The sequence below is a fragment of the Electrophorus electricus genome, chromosome 7, assembly GCF_013358815.1.
Source record: "Electrophorus electricus isolate fEleEle1 chromosome 7, fEleEle1.pri, whole genome shotgun sequence".
NCBI lineage: Eukaryota > Metazoa > Chordata > Actinopteri > Gymnotiformes > Gymnotidae > Electrophorus > Electrophorus electricus.
In genome coordinates this window covers 5,050,948-5,074,609 of record NC_049541.1, presented here as the reverse complement: position 1 = coordinate 5,074,609, position 23,662 = coordinate 5,050,948, and the positions used below count along the sequence as shown (strand labels likewise).

The 23,662-nt window shown below is 38.2% G+C and overlaps 2 protein-coding genes across 7 annotated transcripts; both read left to right on the top strand.

The window, feature by feature from the left end:
- Window positions 1-2,871: 2,871 nt before the first annotated feature.
- LOC118241681 lies at window positions 2,872-7,844 on the top strand. Of its 3 annotated transcripts, XM_035528009.1 has the most exons (5): window positions 3,207-3,259; window positions 3,770-3,830; window positions 6,151-6,438; window positions 6,850-7,098; window positions 7,206-7,844. In XM_035528009.1, exons 2-5 carry the CDS (start codon window positions 3,818-3,820, stop codon window positions 7,301-7,303), a joined length of 648 nt encoding a protein of 215 aa, XP_035383902.1. In that variant the 5' UTR covers window positions 3,207-3,259; window positions 3,770-3,817; the 3' UTR covers window positions 7,304-7,844. The 3 variants fall into 3 exon arrangements, with proteins under 3 accessions (XP_035383900.1, XP_035383902.1, XP_035383901.1); XM_035528007.1 differs by lacking the exon at window positions 3,770-3,830 and having other exon boundaries at window positions 2,872-3,259; XM_035528008.1 differs by lacking the exons at window positions 3,207-3,259; window positions 3,770-3,830 and adding an exon at window positions 4,173-4,239.
- A 5,099-nt stretch (window positions 7,845-12,943) lies between these two features.
- On the top strand, window positions 12,944-23,408 carry LOC113569107 (CD48 antigen-like). 4 transcript variants are annotated; one of them, XM_035527986.1, is made up of 9 exons: window positions 14,158-14,210; window positions 14,721-14,781; window positions 18,951-19,247; window positions 19,526-19,792; window positions 19,905-20,012; window positions 20,975-21,021; window positions 21,196-21,336; window positions 22,377-22,436; window positions 22,652-23,408. In XM_035527986.1, the coding sequence occupies exons 2-9, from the start codon at window positions 14,769-14,771 to the stop codon at window positions 22,736-22,738; spliced, it is 1,020 nt and encodes a 339-aa protein (XP_035383879.1). In that variant the 5' UTR covers window positions 14,158-14,210; window positions 14,721-14,768; the 3' UTR covers window positions 22,739-23,408. The 4 variants fall into 4 exon arrangements, with proteins under 4 accessions (XP_035383881.1, XP_035383878.1, XP_035383880.1 ...); XM_035527988.1 differs by lacking the exons at window positions 14,158-14,210; window positions 14,721-14,781 and adding an exon at window positions 12,944-13,103; XM_035527985.1 differs by lacking the exon at window positions 14,721-14,781 and having other exon boundaries at window positions 13,733-14,210.
- Window positions 23,409-23,662: the final 254 nt, after the last annotated feature.

Sequence of the window (23,662 nt, the reverse complement as noted above, 5' to 3'; positions counted from 1 at the left end):
GAAGGGTTCTCTTTCCTGATAAGTGGAACCCCTGATGGGAGTTGTTATGGTCAATTAATGTTTAGAGTCCAGAGAGAATGGGGGCGAGGGGTGCTGTGTTCTCCACTACACAGTATTGCCAGCTTCACCCTCCTTATATTCACCCTTACCATCATCATCCTCATTGGAAAATGTAGGATAGATATTGCCACTCTTGTATTCAGTATTCCCATTGTCACCCTTGTTTATATTGCCATTGCAACACTTGTATTCAGGATTGCAATGGTCACCCTCATATTCAGTTTTGCCACTGTCAAACATTGGGCAACCTATGGAAAATGTGAATGGAATAGAATGTAACATTATCCCATCAAATACCAGATCAATTACTTATAAATCACAAGACAAAACCTGAGGATATATAAGACAACAGAGCTATGAAGAGTGCTGGCAAGATCACAGACAAATTGTCTTCACCCTGCAATCCTCTCACCCTACAATTCTCTCATCCTGCATCTCACCCTGTAATCCTCTCACCCTGTAATCCTCTCATCCCACATCTCACACTGTATTCCTTTCCCCCGTAATCCTCTCATCCTGCATCTCACCCTGTAATCCTCTCACTCTGCAATCCTTTCACCCTGCAATCCTCTCACCCTGTAATCCTCTCACCCTGCAATCCTCTCTCAATGTGCACCTGACCCAAGCCCTACCCTCAGACAGAAGACTCAGGGCCATAAAGGCCAGCACTACCAGACACAATTCTACTTGCTAATACTTTGATTTGTGTCTAAAAGTAGATGGCCAGTACTTTTATCTTCAGGCTGTACTGCCACATTGACTATTGCACATTTGAAATCTATAGCATTTGGTTCTAGATTCATTCACGTGTTCATTTGCATAATCGTTTTCACTATGATCCAGCTATGAATTCTGCTTCTTATAATCATAAAATCAACTTTATCATTAAAAAAGATTATCATGTTTGAGGCCTAAACATTCATACTGAGCATACATTGATTTAAGTCTCCATGTATTCAAATTTGTCTTCCATTACTTTTTGACCACAATAAAGAAACAAACAAAAAACAATAACTATGATAAGTAACAAGCAGATTGATCAAGATAATCCATCAGATGTGGCTTGTTTTTTTGTCCTATTGGAGAAAAAATCATTGGTAATGATCTTGCAACATTTGTATAATAGCATAACAGAATGAGACATGCAACATAAAATGTCACCTTTTCTAAACAGTCATTGATTAAGGACTTCAACATTTAAATGTACTCCCCACCATCCAATGAGTAATGATAATTCTTAGATATAATCCACCTTTATGTCTATTTATAAATACAACTGGAAAACACTAACCATTGTTTGTAATTTACAGCTAATTTACGTAGCAACAGTATGGATGTTCTGTGCTCCCTGTTGAATATGTATAGATTGAACCAATGAGAGTCAGTGAGTCAGCTAATCGGCACACTGGGTAGTTCTGCAAAACCAAATGTAAATGTTATTGTCACAGTTCATCCAACAGGAGGGCCACGCCCACTCTGACTCAGGATAATAGCACACTCCTGCTCTTCCCAGGACTGCACACTTCTGGACAAAGACCTAGGATGTTGTTTCTGGGATTTATTGGAGCCATTTTTGGGGGTCACAGTCCCTCATATTCTTTTATTCTTTTTTTTCATTTTATTTTAGACTTACTTCTCATATTCCTCACTTGTTGCAGTTGGGTTTACATTTTGCCACACTTTGCAGCCTACTGTTTGCATTTCAAACAATGATAATTTACCAGAAATGCATGTCCATTGTATTCAGTTGCACTAAACATTTGAATTCCAGTGTTGCACCATGATGCCACAATGTCATTTAATAGAGTAGCATGCAACCTGCCAAACTGATTTGCCTGGCAGTCCAGATTCAAAGCAAATGTCACCAGTTTGTGCTCTAAGAGACTCCCGTTTTCATGCCTTTATGTATTGAGCAGCTTCGTATGGTCTTGCTATCTGTGGGGGTTTTTTGTGTGTAAATGACTAATGTAATTGCATTAACCCCTGTTTTTGGTCTTGTTCAAAATGAAGGTTGTGCTCCAAAGGAAGTGCTGTAAACAGTTGAGAACCAAACAAGACTTGTGAAATTCTGGTTTTCATAGATTCAGCAACACTTCTACCAAGTCTGCCGTGTTGCAGAAGTGATGGGTTTTTTTGTAAATGTATTCCTAATACTCTACAGAAAGATAGCCTACAGGTATTCATTTGAAAATGCAAGCTGGAGGAATGTGGGTTTTCATATGCGATTTTAGTTTACATATTATTGCTCTATAACTACATTGTGTCTTGTTGCTGTGCTCAGTCTTGCCATGGTGTATTAACCTGTGTGTAATGTGGAGCGATCACGATGCGGACGCATATGCTGAGATATGTGAGATTATTAAGGGCAAATCCACAGTCAGAGTCGTTAGTCAATGAGCCAACACAGAGAATCCAGAAATACATAGCAAACAAAAAAAAGGCTACAATGCCTCGATCATCATCCCCAGATTTGTATTATTACCACCTGTTTTCAATTCTACTCAGTGTATTTATGTGCCTTCTAAATGATGCAGTCTATTCAAAGTACTGCCATGGTTCATTGCCTTGCACATTGAGCATTTGTTCTGATGCGTGTTACTTATAGTGTTTTGGCCCTGTCCTCTCTTCACTACAGTTTTTGGATCTGTACATTGTACTTCTCCTGGTGTTCTTGCTTTTCTGGTTTTGATACCTGCCTGTGTTCTGACTACATTTTGGATTGGAAAACCAAAGTCTTATCGCATCCGCAAACGCCTGCCTGTTTCTGACTTGTTACATGAACAAGGTCAGTTTGTATCAAAATTGGACTCATATATGCAAGCAGATCCATAGCTGAAATAGTGTTTCTGGAAAACAAAGTATTAAAGATCATCACCACCATCTAACTTAAAATGTCATTGTACTCTCAAATTTCATCTGTACTGTACATTCATGATATTTTTATCATGCTTGTAAAGACTTAAACATGACATTAAATTTGGTATTTCATTATTTTTACTGTGCATTACATTACATGAATCTTGAAATGTAAACATTTTAAATATGGAAATGAGGCACTTTGGGGAGGCACCCCATTGTTATTCAGAGCCAAACTGACAGAAGTTTATAAACCTCAAGAAAGGAAATTTGCTCACACCCAGTGCAATGGCGATTGTAGCAAAGCTGATTTTCATTCTCTGCAGTTTGGCCTCAATAACAGGTAGAGTCCTTTAAACGACATCTGTCTATGTATACGTCTTATGATATAAATAGTGATGTGTGACTAGCTGAGCTTCTGTCCTTATATTATGAATAGGATAAACCACTGTGTCATACAGAATTACAGGTCATGTTAAGAGTATGCAACGCCATCCTGCTGAATAGATCTTTCCACATAATTGATAAACTGTTTGATATGAAATGATTACTGAACTTGACTTTGTATCAAAATGGTTCAATGCGTCGTACCATACTATGACTGTAGTACAACCATGTATGTACATCAGGAACATGCCTGTCACATATCTATATATTATGTGTACATATGATTTGATATGCTTTTCATGTTTTATATTTTAACAAAATAGTTGTATTCCTAAATGAGTCATCTTTTGCCTTAAGGAATGACTTAGTAAAACAAATAAAGTTTGGGGTGACTGAAATTTTGTGTAAATTGGATTGTCAATCTGTTCCTTTAAAGCGTCTTCATAAACAAAGGGCATTTTGTCAGTTATTTCTTGCAGAAAATAATCTAAAGTGTATTCCAGAATTCCAAAGTATGCAGGACAAATGTGAGTAAGGGTTGTTTGTTTTTACTTCTGTCCCATATATGTTTTCTAATACTGAGATCAAGAGACTGGTGTAATGAAGGCACACACACACACAAGGGAGAGTATCCAATGCAAGAGGTTTTATCTAGTATTCGGGGGCAGGTAGGACTCATAGGTCAGGCAGTAGATGAGGTCTGTAGCACAGGCAGGATTCAGAAACCAGGCAGACAAACACGTACATGGGAGCCTCGGTATGCAACATGAGAATGGCAATACTTCGCAAAGAGTGTGTGAGGGAGGAGGGCTTAAATAGGGAGGTAGTAATAGAGAAAATAATCATCAGGTGTGTAACTAGTACTCTGGCGAACCGGATCGGAGATGCCGGTGGGAAGAGGTAGGCATAGCAGTGCTGGAATGAACATGGTTCCTGGTAAGGCCAAGTCAAAAGTTTGGCTTTTAGCCTTTACCTTGATCAATAACAGATTATAGGTTATGCGGTCACCTAGGTACTTTTATAGCAGTAGCTGTTCTTGCAATTTAGGGTAATTGCTTGTTTCACAGACTTGTGATCTGAAATCATTTGTCCAGTACTCATAAGTGCCATTTTGGTAAAATTATTCAGTATTTATTGATGTTTGTCTCTGGTGCTAGAATGCTTGCACTAAACACACAATATATAGCTAATTAAATATAGAATAAGAGACAGGTTTAAACCATAGATAAATGGCAAACCTGTTTTCAAGTTATACCATAAACATTTGACTGGCATTTTGTCATTATGGGGATGTTTGCTAAAATGGAATTATAATCTAATCACATAATGAAATTACTCAGTAGTGCCATAAAATGGTTTTATTTTGATACTTTTCTTAAATTTTTGCATTATAAAATATGATTCTGCTGGAAAATAAATGAAAATTCATCTGACACATTTTTTCACCAGGACTCATTAACTGAGGAATACCTTGTACTATTACATGATAGCTATCAATATAGTAGAGTGAAGGTTAACAAATATTTCCTTCGAGAGCTAAGGCAATAGCATACTCTATATTTAAACTAGCAAGCTGTCAATGGTATAGCAAAAACTGCACTACCTGGGAGACCTATGAGCTCAGATTTTAAACTATACTATAAGGAAAAGCATAACAGTCTTACATATACATATACTAATAAATATAAATAAATATAAATTATTTTCAAACTGTATAAATTGATATAGTTCCTAAAATGCTTAGTAAGATTTTAGCAAATTTTGTAACATCAAATTTTGTAATGTAACATCAAACAGACAATAGGGGTTTATATACATGCGTAAATGAGACATAATTACAAACAGGTGACCCATGTTTTTATTGACTTTTCACTTGTTAATGTAGACTCTCTGTAGAACCTTTGATATTCCTTCCTTTGACTTTAAACTGTGAGGTTGGTGAGTCTAATGCTATGCGGACACATTAGAATGAAGGAAATGTTCACATGTTACACAACAACCCTGTTACACAACAACTGTAGCTATGGTATTATACAAAATGGATTTGTACATTTTGTAGATTGTGTACATATATACCCAACCATATACATTGTACATTGTGTATATAATCATAATATACATATATTGTACATACATTGTTAATATATTTTTGTACATACATAGAGTATATATATTTATCTTGCATATATATATTTTTCTCTATGCACCCCTGTTTCTCTTCCTCAGTTTGGACAGAGCACTCTCCACCATTTCACTGCGCGTTATACTGTGTATGACTATGTATGTGACGAATAAACCGAACTTGAACATGTTTCCTCTGTCTGTAATCATGTGAATGTTAACCAGTTTCACATACTAGATCACCGTGTTTATCTGGCTTTTGTCCTTTCTTTGGAAAGGTGATGTGTTTATGAATATAGAGAATGTGTAATGCTTTGAAGTTTTCAATTATAGGTGAAATTGCTGCAAACCACTATTATACAAATTCAGCTGGCTTGTGTTTCTGCAATATTCTGCATATTGACAACTGAGATCATTGTGTGTGTTTTTGTTTGTTTAGGGTGGTGTTATTGAGGGTAAAAGATACAGTAGTGCTTTTACAGATATTTGTCTAAATATTTATAAATATATTTATTTAACTTGCTCTCTTACTATTCCTCTTCATGCCATTAATCTACAGTATCTTTATAAACTCAGTGAGACGGAGCATGTTAAGTGATGCAGACCTACAAATAATTTTGCACCTTAGCGGGTGGCTCATTGTACCTGCAGGTTTGAATGTGTATTAATACTTGTCCTATTGCTACTTTTAAACCAAACTAAATGCCTTGTTTGCTTTCTCTACAGTGTCCAAATATGAGTTTAAGGAGGTTGGAAGTTCATTTCAACTGGATATGCCAAAAAATGTACATTTTGCAAAGCTTACATGGATGTTTAATTCCAAATTTATGTTGAAATGTAATTCTGGGGAAGTGGTGCACTTTCCTGCTTATAATGGCAGAGTGGAGTTTAATAACACCACCTTCAGTCTGACACTGAAGAACTTAACTAAGAATGATGCTGGCACGTATACAGTAAAAGGAGATGATGAAGAGGGGGAAAACATTATTGTTGTGCACACACTCACTGTGTTGGGTAAGTCTTGGTGTATGGTACTCACTGGAAACACATTCCTGAATCAACAGCATTTTTATCAATTAAAATGGCATTTTTCTCCAATTGTGAATTTACACCAGAGTACAAGGACATTAAGAATTTGAGTAATGTGCCATAAAATGGTTTAAAATGTCACTGGAAATTAACTAAAATGTAAACAGTTATGCATGTCTAAAATGATGCAGTATAGGTTGGTAATTATATTGTCACCCTGAAGCTGTGCAGAACACCAATGCTACCTGAACCAACACAGAGCAAGACTGTTTATGGGCTTTGACAGATCCACTAGCTGATAATTGTCTTTCCCTATTATATACTATAATCATCTGGCATTGTTTGTGTAACATGCACCTCATACTTGTGACTTTATTTTTGTGTTTTTGTACCCAGATCCTGTAGTGGCTCCGAAGCTTGATTTTCTTCCTCAGCAAAACAAAGGCACCTGTAATGTGACCTGTGAAAGTCAGGGTCTCTCGGTCTCCACTAGCTGTTATAATGAAATCTGCGAGGCGAAAAATAAGACGTCATCAGACCTCAACCTTTCCCTGCATGGAAATGGCACAACTGTCAGCTGTACTGTCCGCATCAAAGCCATCTCAAAGCACACTACTCAGAACGTTACCTTCTGTTTTCATAAAGGTTCACACATGCACTTGCACACAAACTCACTGCATGCCACGATAAAGATGTTTTTAGATTATTCGTTCTATATGTGTAACAGAATCCCTACCAATTTCTGTCTGCAGGGAAGAGCAACAACTCCAGTGCAAATGCCAGACATTCTGGACAAAGCTGTGCAGTGGTAGTATTCACTGTATTGCTCATCTTGGTTACTGTGTCATGAAACTGAAGCAGAAAACAGGTTATCTATTCATATATTTAACTAAATGTATGTGTGGATTCTGAACCTTTCAGTAATTGTGTAATTGGAAATGCTCACTTTAGGACAGATTTTAATGACATAAATAGAAATAAACTGAGGTATAATTCACTTGTACTTTATTTACAAGCATCTGATTGTGAATCAATACTAGTACTTATTTTCACATAGCATCTCTGACACAAAGTACTACTGTTCCACAGCATGCCTTTGTGATTTTCTAGGTTTCATAAACCTTATCATAAACCCTAAAACATTATCATAACCCTAAACCTTGAAATCTGAATAAACCGGCTTGGACATGTCATGGGTTTACATTAATATAGAACTGATAACATGACTGGAAGATTCCTGGTTCAAGCCCCTTGACTTCAAAGTTGGGTCCCTGAGCAAGGCCCTTAACTTGTACTCAGTTGTAAGTTGCTTTGAATAAAAGTGTCAGCTAAGTTCTCTAAATGTGTTTTCCACTAGTAATATGATAAGTACATTAGGCAGTCCCACAACAATGTTTGCATGATACCAATTATAAACATTTTAATGTCTAGCAAAGTTTTTTATTTATTTAACTATATATAACACTAAACATTGTGTGTAATTTACAGCTATTTATGTAGCAACAGCATGGATGTTCATTATAACTCTCAGCAAGTGTCAGAAACTCTGAGTTGTATTCTCTAGTAATTGTGATACTTGCTCTGTACCACCTGTATTCTGTGTCTCCACTTGTGGTGAAATGTTTGATGGTCCATCATCATGGTCAGGGGCAGGTAGTGCAGGCTGATGCTTTTAGCTTTATATGGCAGGGAAAATGTGATGTATACAGACATGTCTCAGGCATATGAAATAAACTAACTAATCATTAGCATACAAATGCCAAAGAAATAAATAAAACAATTGAACCAAGAACTTCAACACAAACCAAATGTTAACAGGAAGCACCTAAAGGAAAAAGCCTTAGGGTGGGAAGCCTAAACTCATTTAGAAGCTCATTTCTAAAGAGAAAGCGTGGATCTACGCTTAACAGCTTTATACTCAATACTTGATCTAAAAGGAGTAATGAATCTAATTTTGTTCTGAAAACAGTTATGGGGATAATGGAAACCTATTTCTAATGACCAAATTAAATGTAATGAATTATGGGAATAATTATGGGAATAGCAGCTATAGGCTGACATCAAAAGCAGAGCACATGAATACAAAGGGAATGTCTTACGTGGCTGGTCCTAGCTGTTCAGCTCAGTTAATCACCTGTCTGTGTCTTAGGAAAATGATACTGATTTATACCCAAGCAAACCATACGTAATTCCAAAGCTCAAAGAATGACCTGGCTATTCTGAGCTGTCCGGATTTATTTAAAGAAGACAAAACGAGCCTGCTCGGTGCTTGCAGGTGTTCAGCTTTCTGACTAGCTGTGAATGAAGGCTATTCTGATAATGACCTTGCAGTAGATTAATATTAATTGCTGCCAGGCAAACAGAACTAATTTTAACTCTATGAATGATAAAGGTAAAATAACTAAAGTAATGGCGCGGTGACGAGCAAATTAAACAATTTCAGAAAAACTAATGTTAAACTGGGCAGATGACATACACACAAAATGCAGTTCTAAGCACTTGTTTGTACTCGTGAGAGCTTCTTGATTAAAACTTATTTAGATTTCCACCGTTCCTTACACCGCCTTCCATGAAATCCCAGAGAAGTTTTTTTAGAAACATTTGCGGCCGTCGCAAAAAGGCAGTGGACTCGGCTAGCCCATGTAGGTAATGAATATACAATCAATGTATTAATAACAGTTACAAACATTACTATGCACATTCTACAACGATATTGGAAGGCATGGGTATCATAATTTCTATAATTCTGTGGAATAATAAGACGTGAAAGTAAAAATCAGTATAAGGTGACAGAGAAGGAACTAGTATACTGTAGATTAGTTGGATCTTACTCACTATTAAACACAATTCTAAATTGTTGTGCATCGCACGTTATTTATAATAAGGTATTGCAGTCTATTTGCACATGTTGAGAATCTCGTTACAGTCACTGGATGGCACTGTGGGTCCACATCTTAAAAGAGTGAGTCAGATATGTAATTAAAGTTTCTTTAGTGGAAAATAGTCAAATTTGTTTTCAGTTGAATGTCCATGAAGAGCTGCACCCTTAAGGGAGGATTATAATCTGATAGCTATCCAATAATGTCGAGTTTATAAAGCATTGCAAATCTGAACTGTCCAGAATGTAGTATATACAGTATCCCCAAATTCTAAAAGAGGGTTTTATGGCTCCTGAGAGCGCCAGGCTAGGTTAGAGGGTCATAAAATTGTTTCCAGGCAGAAGTCTTAAACCTTTCTTTGATCGAAAGTTAAAACCTGAATGATGGTGGAGTTCAAACTTGCTATAACTGTGAAGGGTTCTCTTTCCTGATAAGTGGAACCCCTGATGGGAGTTGTTATGGTCAATTAATGTTTAGAGTCCAGAGAGAATGGGGGCGAGGGGTGCTGTGTTCTCCACTACACAGTATTGCCAGCTTCACCCTCCTTATATTCAGCCTTACCATCATCATCCTCATTGGAAAATGTAGGATAGATATTGCCACTCTTGTATTCAGTATTCCCATTGTCACCCTTGTTTATATTGCCATTGCAACACTTGTATTCAGGATTGCCATTGTCACCCTCATATTCAGTGTTGCCACTGTCAAACATTGGGCAACCTATGGAAAATGTGAATGGAATAGAATGTAACATTATCCCATCAAATACCAGATCAATTACTTATAAATCACAAGACAAAACCTGAGGATATATAAGACAACAGAGCTATGAAGAGTGCTGGCAAGATCACAGACAAATTGTCCTCACCCTGCAATCCTCTCACCCTACAATTCTCTCATCCTGCATCTCACCCTATAATTCTCTCATTGTGTATCTCACCCTGTAATCCTATCACCCTGTAATCCTCTCATCCCACATCTCACACTGTAATCCTTTCCCCCGTAATCCTCTCATCCTGCATCTCACCCTGTAATCCTCTCACTCTGCAATCCTTTCACCCTGCAATCCTCTCACCCTGTAATCCTCTCACCCTGCAATCCTCTCTCAATGTGCATCTGACCCAAGCCCTACCCTCAGATAGAAGACTCAGGGCCATAAAGGTCAGCACTACCAGACACAATTCTACTTGCTAATACTTTGATTACTTTGATACTGAATACTTTGATACTTTTATCTTCAGGCTGTACTGCCACATTGACTATTGCACATTTGAAATCGATAGCATTTGGTTCTAGATTCATTCATGTGTTCATTTGCATAATCGTTTTCACTATGATCCAGCTATGAATTCTGCTTCTTATAATCATAAAATCAATTTTATCATTAAAAAAGATTATCATGTTTGAGGCCTAAACATTCATACTGAGCATACATTGATTTAAGTCCCCATGTATTCAAATTTGTCTTCCATTACTTTTTGACCACAATAAAGAAACAAACAAACAAAAAACAATAACTATGATAAGTAACAAGGAGATTGATCAAGATAATCCATCAGATGTGGCTTGTCTTTTTGTCCTATTGGAAAAAAAATCATTGGTAATGATCTTGCAACATTTGTATAATAGCATAACAGAATGAGACATGCAACATAAAATGTCACCTTTTCTAAACAGTCATTGATTAAGGACTTCAACATTTAAATGTACTCCCCACCATCCAATGAGTAATGATAATTCTTAGATGTAATCCACCTTTATGTCTATTTATAAATACAACTGGAAAACACTAACCATTGTTTGTAATTTACAGCTAATTTACATAGCAACAGTATGGATGTTCTGTGCTCCCTGTTGAATATGTATAGATTGAACCAATGAGAGTCAGTGAGTCAGCTAATCGGCACACTGGGTAGTTCTGCAAAACCAAATGTAAATGTTATTGTCACAGTTCATCCAACAGGAGGGCCACGCCCACTCTGACTCAGGATAATAGCACACTCCTGCTCTTCCCAGGACTGCACACTTCTGGACAAAGACCTAGGATGTTGTTTCAGGGATTTATTGGAGCCATTTTTGGGGGTCACAGTACCTCATATTCTTTTATTCTTTTTTTTCATTTTATTTTAGACTTACTTCTCATATTCCTCACTTGTTGCAGTTGGGTTTACATTTTGCCACACTCTGCAGCCTACTGTTTGCATTTCAAACAATGATAATTTACCAGAAATGCATGTCCATTGTATTCAGTTGCACTAAACATTTGAATTCCAGTGTTGCACCATGATGCCACAATGTCATTTAATGGAGTGGCATGCAACCTGCCAAACTGATTTGCCTGGCAGTCCAGATTCAAAGCAAATGTCACCAGTTTGTGCTCTAAGAGGCTCCCGTTTTCATGCCTTTATGTATTGAGCAACTTCGTATGGTCTTGCTATCTGTGGGGGTTTTTTGTGTGTAAATGACTAATGTAATTGCATTAACCCCTGTTTTTGGTCTTGTTCAAAATGAAGGCTGTGCTCCAAAGGAAGTGCTGTAAACAGTTGAGAACCAAACAAGACTTGTGAAATTGTGGTTTTCATAGATTCAGCAACACTTCTACCAAGTCTGCTGTGTTGCAGAAGTGATGGGTTTTTTTGTAAATGTATTCCTAATACTCTACAGAAAGATAGCCTACAGGTATTCATTTGAAAATGCAAGCTGGAGGGATGTGGGTTTTCATATGTGATTTTAGTTTGCATATTATTGCTCTTTAATGCTCAATTCACTGTGAACTATTTTGTGTTCACTAAATCAACAGTAGTCCATACATTCCCAGAAATGAATAACATTGCTGAACCTTAATGTTTAATTTTGTATTTAATAGAGTGATGAAATAACTAAACTCTAAAAGAAAACTCCCTGCCCCCTTATTCGCTGGCCATGCATTCAAAAATAGAAGTGTTCATAGTATATTTTTGTAAGTTAACAAAATGCAAAGTTGAATGAAAAGAAGATAAATCCAAATCAATATTTGGTGTGTCCCAACTTTGCCTTCAAAACAACATTAGTTCTTCTAGGTACACTTGCACACAGTTTTTGAAGGAACTTGGCAGGGAGGTTGTTCCAAACAGAACTAGGGTAGATCATCACTTCCAGGACTCCTTGTTGTTCTTTACACTAAAGATAGTTCTTAATGACATTGGCTGTATGTTTGGGGACATTGCCCTGCTGCAGCCAAGTTTGACACCTCCCTGATGGTATTGCATAAGGGATGATCATCTGTCTGTGTTTCTCAGCATTGAAGACACCATTAATATTGACCAAATCCCTAATTCCATTTGCTGAAAGGCAACCCCAAATTTGCAAGAAACCTCCACCATGCTTCACTCTTGCCTGCAGATGCTCATTATTGTACTGCTCTCCATCCCATCAGCAAAAAAGCTGACATCTGTTATAGCATTTAGCTGACACTTCTATCCAAAGCAGCTTACAATTATGTAAGAATACAGCTTGAGGATTAAGAGTCTTACTCAGGGGCCCCAACAGTGGCAATTTGGCCATGAACTGGCAACTATTCAATTACAAGTCAATCACCTTAACCACTGAGCTACCACTGCCCTCAGCTTGACCTTCTTTCTATGTCAAAGGTATGGATTTTTAGTCGCAATTCTTCTATGAAGACCACTTTTGGCCAGACTTCTTCAAACAATAGATGGGTGTACCTTGGTTCCCATTGGTTTCGGCCAGTTCTGAGCTAATGGCACTGCTGGAGATCTTCTGATTTCAAAGGTAAGTGATATAAGTTTCCTTGGTCAACCACTGCGTCTACGGTTCTCAATGTTGCTAATTTCTTTGTGCTTCTTCAAAGAGCTTGTACAGCACATCTTGAATTTTGCCCAATTTGCTTTGAAATCTTTGCCTGGGAGAGACCTTGCTGATGTAGCATAACTACATTGTGTCTTGTTGCTGTGCTCAGTCTTGCCATGGTGTATTGACCTGTGTGTAATGTGGAGCGATCACGATGCGGACGCATATGCTGAGATATGTGAGATTATTAAGGACAAATCCACAGTCAGAGTCGTTAGTCAATGAGCCAACACAGAGAATCCAGAAATACATAGCAAACAAAAAAAAGGCTACAATGCCTCGATCATCATCCCCAGATTTGGATTATTACCACCTGTTTTCAATTCTACTCAGTGTATTTATGTGCCTTCTAAATGATGCAGTCTATTCAAAGTACTGCCATGGTTCATTGCCTTGCACATTGAGCATTTGTTCTGATGCCTGTTACTTATAGTGTTTTGGCCCTGTCCTCTCTTCACTACAGTTTTTGGATCTGTACATTGTACTTCTCCTGGTGTTCTTGCTTTGCTGGTTTTGATACCTGCCTGTGTTCTGACTACATTTTGGATTGGAAAGCCAAAGTCTTATCGCATCCGCAAACGCCTGCCTGTTTCTGACTTGTTACATGAACAAGGTCAGTTTGTATCAAAATTGGACTCATATATGCAGGCAGATCCATAGCTGAAATAGTGTTTCTGGAAAATAAAGTATTAAAGATCATCACCACCATCTAACTTAAAATGTCATTGTACTCTCAAATTTCATCTGTACTGTACATTCATGATATTTTTATCATGCTTGTAAAGACTTAAACATGACATTAAATTTGGTATTTCATTATTTTTACTGTGCATTACATTACATGAATCTTGAAATGTAAACATTTTAAATATGGAAATGAGGCACTTTTTAGGGAGGCACCCCATTGTTATTCAGAGCCAAACTGACAGAAGTTTATAAACCTCAAGAAAGGAAATTTGCTCACACCCAGTGCAATGGCGATTGTAGCAAAGCTGATTTTCATTCTCTGCAGTTTGGCCTCAATAACAGGTAGAGTCCTTTAAACGACATCTGTCTATGTATGCGTCTTATGATATAAATAGTGATGTGTGACTAGCTGAGCTTCTGTCCTTATATTATGAATAGGATAAACCACTGTGTCATACAGAATTACAGGTCATGTTAAGAGTATGCAACGCCATCCTGCTGAATAGATCTTTCCACATAATTGATAAACTGTTTGATATGAAATGATTACTGAACTTGACTTTGTATCAAAATGGTTCAATGCGTCCTACCATACTATGACTGTAGTACAACCATGTATGTACATCAGGAACATGCCTGTCACATATCTATATATTATGTGTACATATGATTTGATATGCTTTTCATGTTTTATATTTTAACAAAATAGTTGTATTCCTAAATGAGTCATCTTTTGCCTTAAGGAATGACTTAGTAAAACAAGTAAAGTTTGGGGTGACTGAAATTTTGTGTAAATTGGATTGTCAATCTGTTCCTTTAAAGCGTCTTCATAAACAAAGGGCATTTTGTCAGTTATTTCTTGCAGAAAATAATCTAAAGTGTATTCCAGAATTCCAAAGTATGCAGGACAAATGTGAGTAAGGGTTGTTTGTTTTTACTTCTGTCCCATATATGTTTTCTAATACTGAGATCAAGAGACTGGTGTAATGAAGGCACACACACACACAAGGGAGAGTATCCAATGCAAGAGGTTTTATCTAGTTTTCGGGGCAGGTAGGACTCATAGGGAGAGTTTGTAGGGCTTGGAGCTTTTCAAGATAGGTAAAAGGAATTAGACAGGTGGTCATGCTCAGAGGTCAGTCCGAGGTCGAAAACGTGAGGCAGAGGCTGGAAGGTGTCCAGAGGTCAGGCAGTAGATGAGGTCTGTAGCACAGGCAGAATTCAGAAACCAGGCAGACAAACACGTACATGGACGGCTCGGTATGCAACATGAGAATGGCAATACTCCACAAAGAGTGTGTGAGGGAGGAGGGCTTAAATAGGGAGGTAGTAATGGAGAAAATAGTCATCAGGTGTGTAACTAGTACTCTGGCGAACCAGATCGGAGATGCCGGTGGGAAGAGGTAGGCATAGCAGTGCTGGAATGAACATGGTTCCTGGTAAGGCCAAGTCAAAAGTTTGGCTTTTAGCCTTTACCTTGATCAATAACAGATTATAGGTTATGCGGTCACCTAGGTACTTTTTTTATAGCAGTAGCTGTTCTTGCAATTTAGGGTAATTGCTTGTTTCACAGACTTGTGATCTGAAATCATTTGTCCAGTACTCATAAGTGCCATTTTGGTACAATTATTCAGTATTTATTGATGTTTGTCTCTGGTGCTAGCCTGCTTGTACTAAACACACAATATATAGCTAATTAAATATAGAATAACAGACAGGTTTAAACCATAGATAAATGGCAAACCTGTTTTCAAGTTATACCATAAACATTTGACTGGCATTTTGTCATTATGGGGATGTTTGCTAAAATGGAATTATAATCTAATCACATAATGAAATTACTCAGTAGTGCCAAAAAATGGTTTTATTTTTATACTTTTCTTAAATTTTTGCATTATAAAATATGATTCTCTTGGTGCTGTTCCCAAACCAGGCTGTGATGTTCCCCATGAGGATGCTCTCAATAGTGCAGGTGTAGAAGTTCCACAGCACCTTGGAGGGCAGTCTGAAGTCTCTTAGGCATCTGAGGTGGTAAAGATGCTGACAAGCCTTCTTTGCCAGGGAGTTGGTGTGTCTTGCTGATGTTCAGGAGGAGATTATTTTCCTGGCACCAGTTCTCCAGGTGTTTCATCTCCTCCAGGTAGGCCCTCTCGTCGTTGCCCGAAATCAGGCCCATGACGACGGTATCGTCAGCAAACTTGATAATGGTGGTAGAGCTGGAAGTGGCCACACAGTCATAGGTGTACAGTGAGTAGAGCAGGGGGCTTAGGACACAACTCTGAGGAGCTCCAGTACTGAGGGTGAGGGTGGATGAGACACAGTTGCCCACCTGTACTGTTTGTGGTCTGTCTGTTAGGAAGTTGGAGATCCATTCACCCAAGGATGGATGCAGTCCTAGATCCTCCAACTTAATAGTGAGTCTGGAGGGGATGATAGTGTTAAGTGCTGAACTGTAGTCAACAAACAGCATTTTAACATAATTACCCCTCCCTTTATCCAGGTGGGTCAGTGTGCTGTGAAGCAGATGTGCAATTGCATCATCAGTGGAGCAGTTGTGGTATGCAAACTGCAGTGGGTCCATGGAGGCTGGCAGTGAAGATGTGATGAAGTCTCTGACTAGCTTTTCAAAGGACTTCATCACAACCGATGTGAGGGCAACAGGGTACTAGTCATTGAGGCCGGAAAATCGAGGTCCCTTTGGGACGGGGACGATGGTGGATCACTTGAAGCCAGATGGGATGATACTGAGCGTCAGGGAGAGGTTGAAGATGTCGGTGAATACCGGAGCTAGCTAGTTTGTGCAGGCTTTGAGGACTCTACCAGAGATGCCGTCTGGTCCCGCCACCTTCCTGATATTCGCTCTCCTCATGTCACTCTCCGTGATGATGAGAGGTCACTGGCCTACGGTGGGCTTTGCGCATTCGCTGTTGGCTGCACCGATAGCACCATTAGCATTGTTAGCACTAGCGCTATTAGTATTAGCGCTGCTAGATGTGGCCTTGAAGCGAGCGAAGAATGTGTTTAGCTCATTCACCAGAGACTCATCCGCACTCATCAGTCCAGAGGGTGGGCTCCTGTAGTCCGTGATCGTCCATAGTCCCTGCCACAGGGCTCTAGAGCCACTCTGCTGGAACGCTAGTTTCTTCCCGTAGTGTCGCTTCGCCTCCCTCACCGCCCTGCGCACTCCGTATGAAGCAGACTTGTACTCGTCCATGTTCCTGCTGATGATTGCCGCATTTTAGGCAGCTGTGCAAGAGTTCAGAGTCTTGCAGATGGTTTCGTCCAGCCAGGGCGTCTGGTTGGGAAACGTTTCCCGTTTCAGCCTATGTTTATATTTTGGTAGGAGGAAGATGGTGGCATGGTCCGACTTACCAAATGGTCGATGAGCTAGCGCCTTGTAGCTGTCCTTGTATGGGGTGTAGCAGTGGTCTAGTGTCCTATTTCCCCTGGTGGGGAAGGTTATGTGCTGGTAAAAGTTGGGCACTGCATGCTTAAGGTTAGCGCTATAGAAATCTGCAATGACGATAAGTGCATCGCCCCGGTGTTGTACCTGAAACTGTGTGAGAGCCTCATGAAGTTCCCACAGTGCAGTGTCCATGTTGGCCTGAGGTGTTGAGAATGACCGAAGTGAACTCCCGAGGAAGGTAGAAAGGACGAAACTTGAGGTCGAGCAGCTCCAGGTTGGGTGAGCAGGAGCGGGCGAGAGTAACAACATTGGCATCGTTGCACCAGCTGTTGTTTACCATCACACACACTCCACCACCTCTCAACTTCCCCGAATCTGCCGTCCTGTCCTTGCTGTGAACCGCGAAGAAATCGGCTGGCTGGATGGCGTAGCTTGGTACCGCTGGGTTCAGCCACAATTTGGTGAAGCAGAGGAGGTTGTAGTCCCGAATGTCCCTCTGGAACTTTATCCTGGCCTGCAGGTCGTCGAGCTTGTTGTCCAGAGACTGGACATTGGCTAGCAGGATGCTAGGTAAGGGAGCTCGGTGTGCCTGAATCCTCAGCCTGTTCCTGATGCCGGCTCACTTTCCTCGAGATCCTTTCCTCGCGTCGCGTTCTTTGTTCTCCCTCAGGATCTCCTTCGGCCATCTCGGATCCGGGGTTAGAGATCCTCTATAAGTCATCATCCTCTATAATTTGCACTGGTTGCTGTTCGCATTCAATATAAAATACTCATAACTTTTACATTTCTACATCACCATGATCCTCATGCTCCTTTGTAGTATGTCTGAGTTACTCAACCCTTATGTTTCAGCCAGTATTCTCATTTATTATTTGTACATTTAGCAGATGCTCATGTCCAGCGTGAACAATAGTTAACTCAATGAAAGAAATCCTTACACTAGTGTACTAGGTTTGATTGTTAGGATACCCTTAGACCCTATCAGAAGCAATACACACAAGTAAAGTTCAGGTTTCTTTGTTTGAGTGTGTGTTTGGGAAGTAAGTAAAGGATTGTTGATGAATATAGTCAAGTGCCTTGAAGTGGGTATGGCTCATTCAAGTACTCCTGGAAAAGGGGGTACTTTATTCTACATTTGAGGACAGCAAGAGACTGATCTAGAGACAATTAGTTGGAGTTCATTCCAACATCTGGAAAACTTTTAATTGGGATTTGCTCACCATTCCCAAGATTCATCTCTCAATGTTGCAGCACCTCAACTTTAAACTCCCTCCCTCAATCATCTTCTGCTCTTTGTTATGTCCATCTAATTCTGTTGCTGTCTAGTGTACCTTTTACAGTTGTTGTTTTATCTTCTGTGTTTAGTATTTCGCTATTTTTATGATGTCTTTTCTGATTTTTTTTTTTTCATCTATATATGTTTCTTGATTTGATCCATAAAGCAACCTTGAGATTGGGAAAAGAGCTATGTAATTAAAAGGTTTCTGTTGTTAAAAACAGAAGGCAAAATAACATTTTGAAATTTTATGAGGGTTACCGAAGACGGAAAAAATTTTAAAAAGCATGTTTTACAAAATGTATATAACAATTCACTTACGTAAATAAAAAATAATAATAATTTTTTTTTTTACAAGTCTTCAGAACATAAATGGATTATATTTCCTCTTTCTCTACAGTGTCCAATCATGAGTTTAAGGAGGTTGGCAGTTCTGTTCAGCTGCACATAAAAGGCAGTATAAAACCATTCAAAACCCTGAAATGGATGCATGGAAGATATTTTGTATTGACATATGATCAAAAATTGAATAAGGTAGAACCAGGCCGTTCTTATAACGGTAGGGTGAAGCTTGATAAGGACACCTACAGTCTGACGCTGAAAAGCCTACAGAAGAATGACAGTGGAGTCTATATAGCAAGATCAATTGATGAAGAAGGGGAAAACCCTATTGTTCAGTACAAACTCTCTGTATTAGGTAAGTCTTTCAGTATAGTAATCAGTGGAAAAAATGCATTCCTGAATCAACAGTATTTTTGTCAATTAATAATGTATATTTTTCTGCATATGTGTTTTAATGTGCTTACATTTAAAATCATATTTACAAGAGGATGTTGCAATAATGAACAAAATTCAAACCTTAAAATGACAGGACAGCAGTTATATGATCTCTGTAACTGTGTGTTTTGTTGGTGATGAGCTTTCAGTGTATGTGATCCAGCAGTGCAATCATGGTTGTGTGTGTGTCTTCCCCAGATCCAGTGGAGAGTCCAATCCTTACTCCTGTCCATCACCAGCTAAGCAGTGACTCCTGTAATGTGACTCTCACTTGTAGTGGTCACAACCTCACAATCCGCTCTAACTGCTCTAGTGATGTCTGTGAGGAGAAGAAAATAGAATCACCAGGAGGCATCATCCTATCCATGTATGTCAGTGGAAGCACTATAATCTGTAACCACAGCAACCCAGTCAGCTGGAAAAAAAGTGCAATTAAAGAGATTAAAGAAATCTGTTTTTCTATAGGTACAGATAAATGTCTACAAACCCAAACACACACAAACATGCATCCAATTCTTTAATCTTATTGTACTCATACATTTTTCCACTCCAACATACACATTTTATTCTCTATTAGGGCCTACCAACCAACTGCTCTATATTGTAATAGCACTGAGCTGTGTGGCACTTATCCTCCTTCTGACTGTTATTGGTTGTGTCATACAACTTAGGAGGAAGAAAACAGGTATCACCTTCAGTTTTTTCCAATACACAATCTCATGGAGAAACCCATTCTGCATAATGAAGCAAATAATGCAAGATTGATTGCTTGAAGAGATGATTTGGTTAAATAATATTAGACACAGACTTTTAAACACCATTTCTGTATTTACAGGAGTGTATTTACAAGAGTAAATTTCAAATACTGACTAATTTACTAATAAATAATGTTTATTATATTGAGAAATCACATTTAGTATTATAAGTCTCTTAAAATAGTGAAATTTGTTTCTCTACAAAAAGAATTTCAGAATATTTGGTTGATTAGAATTGTAATAGAATAGAATTTTAACAACTGTATTTACGAAATAGTACAAATAAACTACAATTATGATGTAAAAAAAAAGTAATCATGCAACTTGTAACTGATATGCATAATTGTATTAAGTGTTTTGTTAAGGGTTGAAAGATGATTTTGAGCTGGTTTTAAAACTGGTAATAGAAGCTATATAACAAATATTACAGAGTAATGAGTTCCAAATATTTGTACCATCCAAGTAAAAGGCTGTTTCCCACATTTCTTGAGTCTGTGGAGCAAGCAAGCACCTTGTAATAATGATCATAAAGCTCAATCCAAACTTGCATTCAGCAATGTATAAACCTGCAAGTTGTCTATTTGCACTAAGTACACTAAGTGCAAATAGCATCAAACACAGCTTGGCTTAAAAAATATCTTTTCAAGCAAAGCTTTCACAGGACCCATAGGGTGATACCAATAATGTACATGTTAACTTGTCTTTATGGCCAGCATCTCAACAAATTGCCCTTCCCTTTAAAATGTCTGTTGATGTTATTATAGTAATGGTATCTGATGCGTAATGTGGCTGTAAATTATTTGAACAAAATAGCATTTAAAATCAAGGATTGTGTTCTACAGCTCATCTTGCCTGGTTGAATGACGTGTTCATTTTCCATTTGATATTCTAGATGGCATAGGTTCCCCACTGTGTGACACTGTGTATGCAGAGGTTGAGGTAATATTTAAACTTGCAGTATTATTCCTGAAGTACTTAAAGCCAATAAATACTGTCTACTACTGCAATGTAAACTTTACATCATTTTTTAAAGAAAGCATTTATCACTTTTGTATAAGGCTTCATGAAACCCACAACATGGTCTATGATAGTCTGACTAAATCATGTCTGCAGAATGAAAATGAAAGACCAAGGAATGGCATGAGGTTGGAGATATCTGGACCTTCAAGTTTGTACAGTGTTGTAGGAGTGCAACTTCCACACAGTGAAGGATCTACTCACGCTATGCCAAATCCTCTGTATCATGAGAGAAATGTGAGCATATGGCTTTTTATTAGTGCAAAATAGTACACAGACAAGCACATTTTATATTCTGAAATGATTACTGGGCCATTTTGAATCATGTTTGCAGGCTAATTAGTCAAGTCTTTTAGCACAAACCTTAAAAAGGTACAAATTTGATGTTCATACAGGCAATCAGAATAATCTGTTCAGCAAAGATAAGAGGAAAGAGATCATTATATATAGGCATGGATTGTAAGGGTTGGTGCCAGGCCAAGGCCTCGAGTCAGGCACACCACTAATCAGGCTTAACACCCAACAGCTGGCTAGACCTTATATAAGCCCTGTGAGCCAATCATTCAGTGCTGGGCCAAAGTTTTAAGACGCAAGTGCTTAGCTGGTAGTTTCCGGTATTGAGGTTTGTGTGCCACATCTCACTTCTCGTCTGCGAGGGTGTCTGTGTTTTTACACGTCCCCTTCCCTCTTGAGTCTGTCTCTCTCCCGAGGCTTCCCTTAGCCAATCAAGTTCTTCCTCGTTTTCTGGTTTGGTTTGGGAAGTTTTAGTTTGGTTTTCCCCAGTGCATCGGGGTTGCCATTTCTTCCCGTGGCCTCCTTTGTTCTCCCTTTTTCCACACTCGGCATGGTGTTTAGTTTCTTCCTTTTGTTTTACCTGATCCAAGATCTAACTGTTCTGCACACGGGCCCATCATTGTTAGAACGTGGTTGCTCACCTAGTAGGCTGCTGGTGTCATCATCTAGCTGACCTGGGTTTGAGCCCACCTTACATAGATAATAGGAAACGCATGAGATCAATAGCCTGGTGAGCAAATTAATGATCAGTAATTGGTTGAATGTTGTTCCTTACTGTGTGAATGTCTTTCCAGCCCATTGCATTTGCTGTAGCCCAATTGTATAACTGCAGCATCAGTGGTGATTAAAATGTGTTATGCCTTGTGCAGAGTATTGTACATCTGGCATGTCATGAACTATATGGTTCATATTATTATTATTATAGTGTGATAGTAATAATTTATTATTTTGTTCCTACCACTTTTTTTATTGAATATATTTAGCAACAAGAAACTCATGTGGACAAAAGACTGCCCAGCACTTATTACACCTTTGCAGATACGGTAAGAAATTTCTGATGCAAAATTTCTTTAAAAGAAAAATTTATGTTCATATAAAATTTGTTCCATGTTAATGATATGAATCTTGCTTTGTCCATGCTTTGTTTCCTGAAAGGAATTGTCAAAGCTCCATTTTTATTATCACTTATCACATTAGCTCAGAGAATCTTATATTCTGAATGTTAATAATGCTTTTATGTTTCTTTATGATTACCTAGAGATCTGACAACTTCCCATCAACCATATACAGTACTGTGGATCATTCTAAGCCTGGAACCATTTATGGGGTAGTGAAAGGTCAATAAAGCTGCAGAGGGAGCCCCATCACTTATGAGAAACTAAAACTTTTATATTGTCACCAACTGCAATCAAGCAGCCTAAACATCCCATGCTCCTTCAAGACATTTGCGTAAAGCTTTACAGTGATTGTGTTATGTATAGTTCTTTTCACCTTGATCGTGGAGTACTGGGGATAAACTTAGCTGTTACTTTGGGACACAAAATTGCTTTTTCTTTTTTTCTTTTTTTTTCTAATTATGGTCCATGTCTAGGCCAGAGTATTGTCTTTTTCATTGTGTGTGTGTAATATAATTTCATGCAGAAATGGATTTCTTAATTTATTTTTTTATTTAATATATTTGTCTCTATTATAGAATTTCAGCCAGGATTCAAACATTTGACATATACAAAACATGGATTTCTGTATATTAAATCCTTAAAGTAAATTATTGGAGTTTTGTATATTCATTTAGTATATAGCCATTTTTAAAATGATTTGTAGAGTAAATTCTCTGTAATCTAGATTTTCACATTTTAAAGGCTTGGTTTTACTTAATCAAGTCACATTCACCAATGGTCAGGGATAAATGCTATGTTTTGGTATTTTTATTATTTAATCTTGGATTGCCACTATTTTGCTTTTATAACAGTTTTAAAAAAAGATGGCATTTTACAAGTAAGGTTAACTAAATTATTCTCACCTCTACATGTAGTGATTTGCCAAGCTATTGCTGCATAATAAACCAAGGGTTAGATGGAGAATTGAAAGTGAAATATTGGTTTAGTGTAATGGAATGTTAGTTTTGTTTTTTTGTTTTTTTACACCTTCATAAAATATAAACATGAATATCTATATCTAATGCAAGCATCTTTCCTGCTACATGGTCTTCTGTTGACTCACTGACACTTGGTACTGTATTTCTTCTATCTTTACCAAGGGTATAGTCAGA